Consider the following 13,113-nt stretch of genomic DNA (forward strand, 5'->3'; position numbering starts at 1 on the left):
ATTTTGTGTGGTCAAGTTTGCCTTCCTTCTCTGTAGATAAGTAGGTAGAGTCCTCTCAATTCTGTGGGCAGTCAGCAGGCCCCTTTGGCTGTCTTCCTGCCCTATGTTTTCCATCCTAGTCTTAAAGGATGATAAGGATGTTACCATAAAAAATCCACAGCATCATAAAAGTGAATACAGCGCAGTAAACTCACAAGCAGCTATCCAGGTTTCCCAAGCATTTCATTAACTTCACTATAATACCCTAACAAATACACAATTCGGATTCCTGGACTGAACTTAAAGAACTACATGGAAAATTTTTTGTGGAAGTCCACCATTTGTTGATCCTTTGTGTTAGTTCTCAATTTGCTACTAACTTAGATGGGGGGGAGGGGTGCTATATATTAAGGTCCCTCACACTCACACCAAGGAATTTAAAAACATTTACCTTGGGAAAACACTTCTTATCTACAGGGTGCCTGAATGAAACGTCATTGTACACCTAACCCTTAACTGTACCCCACAAAACCATAATAAAAAATACTGATTAATGAAAAAAAAAAAATTAATAAAGTATTATTCTAAAACATAAAAAAACAAAACAAAACAAAACAAAACATTTACTTGCTGAATGTACCTGAAAATAAGAAATAAATCATTCACCGCAGTACTCTAAAAGTGGTAATTTTACTTACACATAGGAGATGTATTTGTTAATGCCTGTAAAATAGAATCTGCTTCCAAGGTAGACATCATTTTCAACATAAGTTCTGCTTGCTGTTCAAGTCCAACTTCTAGGCGAGCATCTAGAGCTACAAAAAGTAATTTAAAGAAAAAAAGTATTTTTGACAATTGCTACTCATGTCCTACCTCCTACAATAAAATGTCGACATCTGAACCCAAGAGAGGGTGAGATGAGTGTGTCCTTATGGAAGAACAATCTGGCATGTGGAGTCAGAGCCAGAGCAGGGAAGAACATCTGTGGAAAGGAGGTTAGAGACAGGAGATTGGTTATATAGAGACAGGTAGATTAAATTAGTGAAGTAATGATCATGGAAGCAAATATTTAAGGATAAGGAGAGCCAAGCTTCTCACTGTCAGGAAAAAAAAAGTACAAATACAGGGAGAAAATGAAAACACCTTGTATGAAGTTAGATTACAACCAGATATACAAATATGAACTCATCACATTCAATATATACAGATGAAGAAAGAAATAATACAGATGCAAACTGTGTCTTCTTTCTTTCTTTCTCTCCCCATCCCACCCCCCAGCTCATCCGCCATGAGGAATGGAAAAAGCCAGCAAAACAGAGAAAAAATAAGCGTTACTTTTGTCAAGATATACAATCTCAATCTAATCATGAGGAAAATAGCACACAAGCCCAAACTGAAGAATATTCTGCAAGATAACTGGCCTATAATATTCAAAAGCATCTAAGTCATGAAAGTCAACTATGAGAACTATCGTAGATTGAGCCAGACAAAGGAGAGATGACAACTAAATGCAAAGAATGATTTTTTTACTGGGTCCTTGTACACAAAGAACATTAACTGGACAACTGTTAAAATTTGAATGGGCTCTCAGTGTTTGACAGCAGTAAAGTTAGCTTCCTGATTTAGAGGAAATGTGTTTCTGGATGTGCTTATGCGGAAGTATTTCCTGCATTGCAAAACAAAAGAAAAATAACATGAAATTACTTCTGCAAAACAACAGAAATATAATAGTATCAAATTAGCAACCTACTCACAAATGGTTCAGGACAATAAACACTCTCTGCATTGGACTTGAAACATATTGGTAAATGTGTCACTGTTTCAGAATTTTTAAAGGTATTTTATTATACAGTTAAATACATCTAATATAGTCTACATAACTAGAAAAGTGCAAAAAATAATATTCAATTGGTTTCATTCTGTGTACTAGTAAAGACAAGAAATTAAAACAAAGCAAACTAATTCAAATAATTGTTAATCCCACAAAAGCTACGGATATCTTTTCCTAGGAGTTATTTTGATAGAGAAACAAAAAGATGGATCATCAATGGAAGTTCCTTCAAACTGACTGCAGAGAAACCACTCTGAACTAGCAGGACAGTAGCGACATTTAACATCTAGCATACACCCAAGCTCCATTTCTAAAGGGACAAAGTAGACAGGAATGTGGGACTTGTTTAAGAATAGCATATGTCTTAAAATAACAACATACACTTACCCTGAGACACTGAAACACTGACTGTCTGGGACCCGTTCTTCTCTGTGTTTGCTGGTGGCTTTGCTACAGGAATTCCCAGGCCTCCAATGTAAGGGTTGTAATTGTAAGTGCCATAGTCAGCACCCCAATAATCATACCATGTACTGCTTATAGGCTTAAAAGAATGGGAAAAAATTGTGGTTTATTTAGCCTCTTCAATGAGTTGCACATTACTTACATTATCTAAACCCAAGCAGTACTACAAAACAAACATTCTACCCACTCTTTAAGTTTCCAAAGCCTGCTTATAATTTTAATGATTTCCAGAATGATTCAGCAATATTCTTTTCACTTTTTTCCATAATCTAAAAATACCAAATATGTGTAGAAACTGATAGATAACTAATATCTTTAATAATATTTCTTATGCATCAGAAGAATAGTACCACTATAAAGAATTACAGGTATGTCTTGTTTAGAAAAAAGAAACAGGCTTACATAGAAGCAGAATCTGCAATAAGCTCAGTATGGATAAGGTTTAAATGGCTACCTGAAATGTTGGTAATCCATAACTGTACTTCCCCATGCTTAATAGTAGTTCTTGTTACTATGCGATAATTATCAACGGCTATAATAATAAAAATGGCGCAAGTTTTCTTTATACTATTTCACTGGTATTTCTTTAAAACCTAATATAGTATCTAGAGCAAGTTAATGCATTCTATATGTTGAATCATGGGTTGCATTTAGTGACAAACATGTAGCTTTTCCTCTTTTAAGTAATTACTAACCCAAAAATGAAGATGAAACGCAAATAATGCAAATAATATTCTAATGTATCATACCTTGAAAACTTTGGCTGCAAGAGGATCCTTTTCCAAATCAATATCTAAAGGATCAATGTCAACTTCCATTAGATCTTGAAGTAGCTCAAGGTCAATTTCTTTATCTTTTTCCAAGGAGGAGAGAGGAGGTGCTCCTTCAAATAATTGAAAGTGATTTTATTGGTGGAATATATCACAAAAAAGTGAGCTGATATATTGCTTTTAGTTATAAAAGAAAGTTATTTTACTTGCGTGCAAGGTATATGACTACTGATATTTAGAAAGTCTAAGTCTTAATACTTCACAATGAAATACTCATAAATACGCAAATATATCACAATAAAAACACCAATGCAGTGATATTTGGCTTCCTACGGAAAAGATCATTGGATCAGTACTAGCTGAAGCAAGCTACATAAATGCTGCTGTTAAAAATAATTATTAGGCTGGGTACAGTGAATCACACCTATAATTCTAACACTTAGGAGGCCGAGGTGAGAGGATTGCTTGAGCACAAGAGTTTGTGACCAGCCTAGGCAATAATAAAAATTAAAATTAAAAAATTAGTCAGACATGGTGGTATGTGTCTGTATTCCCAGCTACTCAGAAGGCTGAGGTGGAAGGCCTGCGTGAGCCCAGAAAGTCAAAGATGCCGTGACTGTGCCACTGCCCTTCAGCCTGAGTGACACAGTGAGACCTCCAACTCAAAAAAAAATTATCATCAACATGTCTATAATGAAGAGTATTCATTCTATGACATCCAACATGTAATTCATTATATTACATCCACCATTATAGGTAATGTTACCCAGTATTAAAGAGGAAAACAAAAAGGACTAAAGTTATAAGATTGCTATTTATCTAACTTTTTTATTATGGATTACAATTACTTTGCTCTCAGATGTCTCCAAATTTTTAAGCATTTTTTTAATCCCTTACAACCCTTACTTTCCCATCATTCCCATCATCTTACTCAATACGCACTTCTAGAATGCCTAGCAAAGGCCAGTCTGTACTAGGGTTTGAGTATATGTGCATGAAGAAAGAAATTAACTGACTATAACACATGTGCTAGCAGAGATATTCGAGAGGGCAAGGGCAGTACAGATGGCCAAGTTCCCAACTCTGCTGGAGTGACAGAAAAAGTCTCTCGGAGAAGGGCACACTTTATGTGAACCTTAGGTAAGGAGGAGTGCATGATCCATGTAAGAGGAGGAAATCTAATTCACATAAAGAGACTATCAGGTCAAAAGATCTAATTCACATAAAGAGACTATCAGGTCAAAAGATCACATCAGGTCAAAAGATCACATTGTGAGAGAATGTACAATTAAGCAATGACAAATAGTTGAAAATAACCATAGCATCTGACATATACAGGGCAGTAGCCAAAACAGTGTTGTGAAAAATAATAGGAATCCAGATGACAAAAGATTATGCATGGTAATTTATAAACAGACTTTTTTAAAAGCTAGAAAAATAGGCCAGGCGTGGTGGCTCAAGCCTCTAATTCCAGCACTTTGGGAGGCCGAGATGAGGGGATTGCCTGAGCCCACAGGCTCCAAAACAGCCTGGGTAACTTGGTGAGACCTCATCTCTACAATAAATCAAAAAATTTGGTAGCACACACCTGTACTTCTGGTTACTTGGAAGGCTGAGGTGGAAGGATCGCCTGAGCCCAGTAGACCGAGGCTGCGGTGGCAGTGAGCATGACACTGCACTCCAGCCTAGGCAATGGAGTAAGACTCCTACTTAAAAATATAAAGTAAAATAAAACAAAACAAAGGAAAAAATACACTAAGGAAAACAAAGAAGATGGATCTCAAAGAACAAGAGTTTTTGACCTTGCCATCTTCATTACTGCATATATCTTTAAATTTTTTTATATTGTAATTTCTTCAACATAAGCCCAATCAGACTATATCAAAATAATAAGGATGTTATGAAACGACAGCATTCTGTTGTAATGAACATTTATTCAGAGAACCAAGTCAAAACATATTTATCAGAAAACAACTGATGTAGTTTATAAGGTCAAACAACTAATAGAAAAATTAACTTGGTACATTATTTTCAAACCTGCTTTCTTTTCATAGAAAACACTAAAACATTTTAAAGGAAAGATTAATTTTAAAATGTACCTGTTATATCATGTGTCAAAGGTTCGTCAATGGTCTCCAGCAACTGCACCGAGGCCTGCTGCAAGGAGTCATCAGAGTCCCCAGCGGTGGCCCCCACGTCATCACCTACGGCTCCTTCCTCCATGGCTTCTGCGGCTACTGGAGCCAGCAATTCTCCTGGATGTAGAGAGTGTTCTGGTTAAATAATTTATACAAAGACTTCCGAAACATATTAAACTGTGTTTTTACTCTAGTTTAGAAAATGACAGAACACATGCTCTACCAACTAGAAAAGAATCCGAGGCAAATCAGTCCCTTTCCACTTGGGGAATGCTGGGACTCACTGTACTGCCTTCAAATGCCGGAGATGAGCAACCAGTCATAGAAAATACAATGCATAAACATGTTCAAGAAGTTACAATAATCACTTGACATGTAAGAACTCACTTATTCACAGAAACAACCCTATAAGTACTTTGGCCAGGCATGGTGACTCATGCCTCTAATCTCAGCACTTTGGGAGGCTGAGGTGAGAGGATTGCTTAAGCCCAGGTGGTCGAGACCAGCCTGGGTCACATAGTAAGACCCCCTTCTCTACAAAAAATTAACAACGTAATCAAGCACAGTGACGTGTGCCTACAGTCTCAGCTACCTGGGGAGCTCAGGCAAGAGGAGTGCTTGAGCCCAGAGCTCAAGGCTATGGTGAGCCATGATTATGCTGCTGCACTTCAGCCTGGGTAACAGTGAGACTTTGACTCCCCGCTCCCCAAAAAAGGTGTATTTTTTTTCTTCATCTTGTGCAGATGAAGAAACTGAGGTCCAGCGACTTCATCAAGGTCACATAAAGAAACCAGTAAGCAGCATACCACTAACATTAATAAGAAAGCGAAATAGCTCCAATATTCATGCCCTTTAACAACAGAACTCCTTTCTGAAGTCTTACGTTGATCACAACTGTCAACACAATTAAATACAAAAATCACCTCAATGGTTGCTACTGTTGTAACATTAGAGACCTTTCATGCTTTTAAGGGATGACAACTCCCTTTGAAGATTAATGAGCTGAGCAATGACAAGCTATTGTTTGCCACATCTTATGAAAAACAAATTCTGACAAACCTGCTAAAATATCCTGCAGCATACAAGTTAAGGAATATTGAGCCCAAGCACCACCCCAGGATATATCTCCTCTATTGAAGTCAGTTCCAACCAAAAGTAACAGAAGTCTTTCCAGTTGGGGTTCATTCACAATCTCACACAGGTGAATAGTTGGCCGCGTGGCATTCGCAATGCGTGCAAGAACCTGCAACACATTTTATAAAACCACACACTTACATAGCAATTATGTATTTTTAAAAAAAAAAATAACAAATCTACCAATACTTTAGCACAGGAATAATAGGTTTCAATAATGATGTATTCTGGTGTTAAAAAAAATACTTGATATGGAATGCAAATGAATGTCATTTCGTGAATCAAATATTAAAATCTGGTTTAAAATCTAGTGAAATAGTTAAGAATAATTTCTACATACAGAAAATATGCTACAGGAAAGTAACCACATCGCTGAAAGTCCTTCATTAATCTAATCTGATACTTATTTGTTATTTCCTAATTAATATAACACAGGTAGATTGGAGACAGATATACCCTCATTACTTACTCTTCAAATCCTCAAGATATAACTAAGTTAAAATATAAATCATGTTTCCTTAGAAAGTAAAAAAAAATTTAATCTTTCAAGACAAAACAGAAAATTAAATGCAAAAAAAGGAAAACCAAAAGAAACACTGCTACGTCTGTTAATCAAAATCAACCAAAAATCTCCTTTCCTTACCCAGTAAGTCTATACATATAAGTATGCCTAACATTTTCCTTACCTTACAAACAAATAATAAGAGATCTGCATGACATGTAAAATCCATGGAGAGGAGAAACAGAACAAGTTTCTGGACTACTGAGATACAACGTTCATGGGCAAGAGTAAATGGAAGTGGTTCTATCTCAGGACTTTCTTTTGTTGTTGTAACTTCTGTGTCTAAATTAGAGCGCGACCATTCTGCTGTCCGACGTAAACGAATTAAATCCTTGAAGTGCTGCACACAGAAATTTACAGTATTTAAATGTTTGTTTAATGAAAATCTTTTCAGTACAAACTGACCTACCGAAAATGAAAATATTCAATCCATATTACAATTTCTAAAGAAAAAAATGTTTAGATATATCATAAGCTTTAAAAAGTAGGATTATTGCCAGGCTCAAACCTGTAATCCCAGCACTTTGGGAGGTGGAGGTGAGAGGATTCCCTGAGCCCAGGGGTTCAAGACCAGCCTGGGCAGCTTGGCAAGACCTCATCTCTACAATAAATCAAAAAATTAGCTGGGTATGGAGGCACGCGCCTGTTGTTCCAGCTACTTTGAAGGCACAGGTGTAAGGATCACATAAGCTCAGCAGGTTGAGACTGCAGTGGCCGCGACTATGCCATTTGCACTCCAGCCTGGGTAACACTCACAAAAAAAAAAAAAAGAAAGAAAGAAAAAGAAAGTAAGATTATTAAAAAACTATCTGGGACCAAAATACTTTACTTCCTATTCAGGGTAAGCTATCAAATAAATAAGAGAATTTCAGAAAAGTAAAATTCTACAGATACTTATTGTAGGTAACTCAAGTTGTTAGGTCAACAACTTAAATACTACCATAGCATCTTAAACATAGCTCATAAATGGTTGGTTAAAAAAAAAACACCAAAAACTAATATATAATTTCAAGTACAAAGTATTAATTCAAGGTATTTCAAAATCTGGTAGAATAAGCATAACCCCATATTAACAGAAACAATATACAACTTTGTTTGCTACACATAAACATGTTATCCCTCCAAATTTAAAAAAATACATTATCAAGTGTCTTAAAAAAATTTTTTTTTAATAAATTCCTTGACCTTCCTTTTCACTTAGAAAAGGCATGCTAGCCAGGCGCGGTGGCTAATGCCTATTAAAATCCCAGCACTTTGGGAGGCTGAGGAAAGAGGATCACCTCAGCCCAAGGGTTCGAGACCAGCCTGAGCAATTCGGCGAGACCTCATCTCTACAATAAATAAAAAAATTAGCCAAGCATGGTGGCGCACACCTGTGATTCCAGCTACTTGGAAGGCTGAGGCAGAAGAATCACCTGAGCAGGTAAAAGCTGCAGTGGCCATGAGTGTGCCGCTGCCCTCCAGCCTGGGAGACAGAGTGATGTTCCAACTCCAAAAAAGAAAAGGCATGCTATGTTTGAGCCTTGTAAGTACCACTGGGTCCAAAATATGTTTCACTTCTTTTTTTTTTTTTTTTTTTAAAGAAAGCAGGATTTATTGAGATGACAGAGAAGCTTCCGGAAGGGGCTTGAGTGGGTTGCCAATAAGTTTCACTTCTAGACTTAGCCCCCACAATCTTGTAATAACAAAACTAAGGGGAAAGGGAAAGCCAAAATGTTCACTTTGCATATTAATTTTACTAGTAAGGTCGACACAATGGTATTTACAATCATCCTGTATATTTTTCTACTGAATATGAAATATTGTAATACACAGCACTGTCAATGCCACATTAGAAAACTGTACATTCCGTTGTCTTTTAATTTCCATTTACTGGTACTGAATCCACTTTGAAGTAATACACTAGAATAATGCTTTGGGTCCACATTTATCATACATCTCCTTGAATTACAAAAAAATGTCCAGAGTAGATTGGTTTTCTGTCGCTAAGCAGAATTAACATATATTGAAGTTTCTTGATTATTATGAAAGATACTTAACTATTTGAATGACTTAAAACACTAAAGAATAAAGTGACTTTCTGAGAGATAATTGCATTTAAAAGTATAGAAGGTACCTTTGAAGTAGCCTGCTTTAGTTTCGCTTGCTCTACCAGGAGTTTATATGATGATCCTTTGTTACTCTGTATTTTTTCCTTTTCCATCTGTTCCACCAATGCCTTCTGCTTTGCTTTTAGTAGGTTAAGTTGCTTTAAAAAAAAACAAACAACTAAATCTTTAAAATAGCATTAAAAACAAAAAAGTACATTATTATACTTCACAGAACTCATACAACAAACTAATAGAATGTGTATTATCCAGAAAGATCTGCGAATGGAGTTTTAACTGTCTTGCTGTGTGTTTTTTTTTAATCATTTTAAAATTCTGACTTCTAGATTGTTCCATATCATTATGAAAATCTCCTTCACCCATGGGAATGAGAAGTTAACTGGAAGACTTTCTGGTATAAGCCACTAAAGTAATTGGGTGATACATATTTTTTGATAGACGAACAGAACTATTCGTTTTATAATAAACATATGAGGAAAATATTTTATTACTTAGTATTTCTTTGCTTTCATGGCAATCTCCCTCAGGAGTAATACACTTTTTTTATATGTTTAACTTGTTTATTGCTTAAAATTTTTATTGAGATCACTGTAGATTTATATGCAGCTTAAAAAATAATTAAACTGTATGTACATTTAAAAATTAAGAAATTATAGAGATTTTTGTACACTTTAACCAATTTTCCTGAATGGTGACATTTTGTAAAACTACAGTATAATATCATAATGTGGTATCGACACTGACACAATTCACCAATCTTATTCGAATTTTTCCAGTATAACTGCACTCATTTGTGTGTGTCTGTCTGTAATTATATACACTTCTACACATATTAGTTCATGTATCTACCACAACAGTTAATGCTGAAACGGTTTCATCACAAGATTCCCCATACTGTCTTTTTATGACTCTACCCACCTTCTTCCTATCCTGTTTACCCCATCCCTTACCAATGGCAATCAAGTATCTGTAGCAATGAACAAATAGGTCAGAGACTAAAAAACAAAACAAAACAAAAAAAAACTCCCTTCCCCTGAAGATCTTACAGGGTACTGAATGCATTCTCCATACAGCAGTGCACACAGAAAGTCACTTTAAATAGAAGCTACTTGAAAGGTAGAGCCACAATTATAAATAAATAATAGTTCAGTTAAGAATGTAATAAACCTGCCTTCTCAAAGAACACTTCTTAAATTTCTACTATTGACATATACTTTTGGTATCAAGGAAAAAATACGAATTCATATTATTTTAAAAATCCACTTGGCTGTTTATCTCCACAGATGAAGAAAAATGTATCCTAAATTCAAACTAGCATTACGTATAATAAAAAAATATTAAATTGAGAAGTTAAGAATTACTACAAATCAGTATTTTCAGAAAGTATTTACATAAGTCCTACAATTAACATAAGCAACAATTATAATCAAGAAAAAATTAATTTTATTTTCAAACAGCCACAATTTTAAGTATTGCACAAATACATTTGTTTTTACTTAACTATTACTATTGGCAATAAGTTGGCAACCCAATGCTCAATCACCCCAAGTGTCTAGGAATTCCTAGACACAAGAACGTCCTACAAATCACAATACACCATTGAAATTAGAGAATACTGATATCCGACCACCAATTATCCTTCAAAACCTCTTTTAAGTTTTGCCAGCTGTCCCATACTGTCCTTCATAAAGAAGAGTCAGCTGAGATACATGCTAGGTTTTGTTTTCAATCTTCATATCCGAAAGTAAATACACCAAACACAAATATTAAGTGCTCAATACATTTTAGCCAGATTTGAAAGGATACAAACCACATAAAACGGGTGACTAGTCTCAAAAAGAAAAGGGAGCTGAAGAAGCATTATAGTATTTTTCTTGCAAAGATGGAGTCGAAAAGCTTACAATTGAAAAATAAACAACCTCATGCCACGTCCACCTTGTCAAAAAGGCCCAAAGCTTTCCCAAACATGCCAGATCTACATATATATTCATATAGAATCTCACTGCATCATAATAAAAATATTTTGGAACTACTACATACAACACGCTGGGCTCTATGCTAGGAATCAAGGAATAGTTGATGAACTTGGAGAAGTCTTTCTCCAGGAAAAAGATACTTTTTAAACAGAAATTATACTAAAGTACTGGCTTATGTCTGACAAAAGCTATAAACTCACTTTCTCAGATAGAAAGGCACATGAAATAAATCTTATGTGTAAGCCCATTCATGGAAACCACTGACCTACAATAAGACCACATTCTAACACATGACCTTCTGTGAAGCAAAACAAGAAAGAGAGAGAGAGAAAGAGAGAGAGAGCGTGTGCACACACGCTAAAAAGGCAGAAAGAAGAATATACAAACTATACAAATATGCATAGCTGTTAATATTTTAAAAAGAAACAACAGAAAAATAAGTCAAAAACTAAAAAGTTCACCAAAAGAAAAATGGATAAACAGATTCTGGAACATTCAAAGACTAAAAGAGTCATCAAAAATAAAAAAGAATAAACTACTAACACATTCAACATGGATAAATCTCAAAAACATAATTCTGAGCCAGACAAAAAGGAGCATATATTGTACAATTCCCTAACAACACTTAAAGAAATCATTTACTCACAGTTAAATGCACAAATCTCAAGTTAACAAAAGAATACCTACAAAAAAATAAGATGAATATAATAAAAGAAAAAATACACGATACATGGGGAAACTACTGCATGGGGATACTACTCTAATTTAGAAACCTCTTGAAGGAAGTGAATATAAACTAATGATTGAAAAATAGATTATTCAGGCAAGAGTAAGGTACATTGTTAGAAAGAAAATAACTACTTAGCACATGCAATATCCTGGATAAGAAACTGATCCTAGAAACTCAAATTCATTATGGCTAGAGCTTTAAGAACACAAAATTAAGACCTGAAAGTTAAATGGAGGGGAAGAATAAGTAGACGTCCTAAAGTCATGTGAAAGGGTTTGGCCTTCATTCAAAATTCAACTGAAAGCCATGAAGAATTCAAGAAAAATTAAGTGGAAAATAGACTGGATTAAGGAAGAACCAAGAAAGAGGTGGAGGCTCTCTGACTACACAAAAGATAATGGCAATCTCGCTCAGAACAGTAGTAAGAGAGATGGGAAAAGGTAAACAGTGTAAACTTTTGTTGTTACAAAAATCAATACACTGCATATGGTTGTCACTTTATAATTAAGAAAACTCATCTCCAAAGCGCTGAATAATTTTGGTAAATTAAGTAGCTCATCAAATGTCACACCTTCAATCTGACAGTACACTTATCTAATACAACCTCGAAAAGAATATTCTCAAACATCAAAATAAAAAATGTACCAAAAATTACCTGTTTATGATGAACAAGCTGCTTTCGGATTTTTCTGGAATATAATCTATCAAGGCTACTGCTGCCTTTGGAAGATCTATTTAAGCTCTGAGTGTGCAGACTATTGTTAATAAAACTCCACTGATTACCTATAGGGGAAGGGAAAGTTTTATTAACAATTCTGTTAAATATTATTTTAAAGTACTTCTTACATCCAGAAAACACAATTATAAATGTGCCAATCATGACAAAGTAGTTTTAACAAAAATAAGGAAACCATTATTAAGAAACTGCTAGATCTGATACTAGAAAGGCTCATAACTTTCACTGATCTAAGCTGTCTTCCTCTACAACTCTTTCAGATCAATCTTTGTACAACACAGTTTTGATGTTGTTGTTCAATTCTAATAGGACTCACTACTGCCTATGTTAAACACATAAGCTTTACCTCAGGGACCAAAAAAAGGTACTTAACAATTTGACTAATAACTATCAAAATAAAGTTGAGTAGTTCAAAAAATCAGGCTGAATAGCTACATTTATTCCCATTTTTTGGAATGTGTCCAGATTATTTTATGCCATTCTTTGGCTAAATTCAGACCCAACACCACACTACCCATCTCCAAACCAAAACATCCTGTCCTGAACCTAAAAACATTTTTTCCTATTTTTTACTACCCATTTGTCAACCCTTAGCTCAAATTCTTCAAACTATTAAAAAAAAAAATCAGCTGGGTTCGGTGGCTCAGCCTGTAATCCCGTGCCTTTGGGAGGCTAAGGTGAGTGGAT

General features: G+C 35.1%; 1 protein-coding gene across 1 annotated transcript in view; it reads right to left on the reverse strand.

The window, feature by feature from the left end:
- Positions 1–13,113, reverse strand: part of BIRC6 (baculoviral IAP repeat containing 6) — a 165,619-nt gene that overhangs the window by 119,375 nt on the left and 33,131 nt on the right. Inside the window, exons 22-29 of the mRNA XM_021714362.1 lie at positions 12,346–12,473; positions 8,993–9,124; positions 7,001–7,216; positions 6,240–6,423; positions 5,142–5,297; positions 3,022–3,155; positions 2,198–2,351; positions 678–794 (exon numbers count right to left, since the gene is read on the reverse strand). Of these exons, the coding sequence (XP_021570037.1) occupies positions 678–794; positions 2,198–2,351; positions 3,022–3,155; positions 5,142–5,297; positions 6,240–6,423; positions 7,001–7,216; positions 8,993–9,124; positions 12,346–12,473 (1,221 nt within the window). The remainder of the gene's footprint in view (positions 1–677; positions 795–2,197; positions 2,352–3,021; positions 3,156–5,141; positions 5,298–6,239; positions 6,424–7,000; positions 7,217–8,992; positions 9,125–12,345; positions 12,474–13,113) is intronic.

This window comes from Carlito syrichta, unplaced genomic scaffold (assembly GCF_000164805.1).
Source record: "Carlito syrichta isolate Samal-C Ts95f unplaced genomic scaffold, Tarsius_syrichta-2.0.1 Scaffold305633, whole genome shotgun sequence".
Lineage (NCBI taxonomy): Eukaryota > Metazoa > Chordata > Mammalia > Primates > Tarsiidae > Carlito > Carlito syrichta.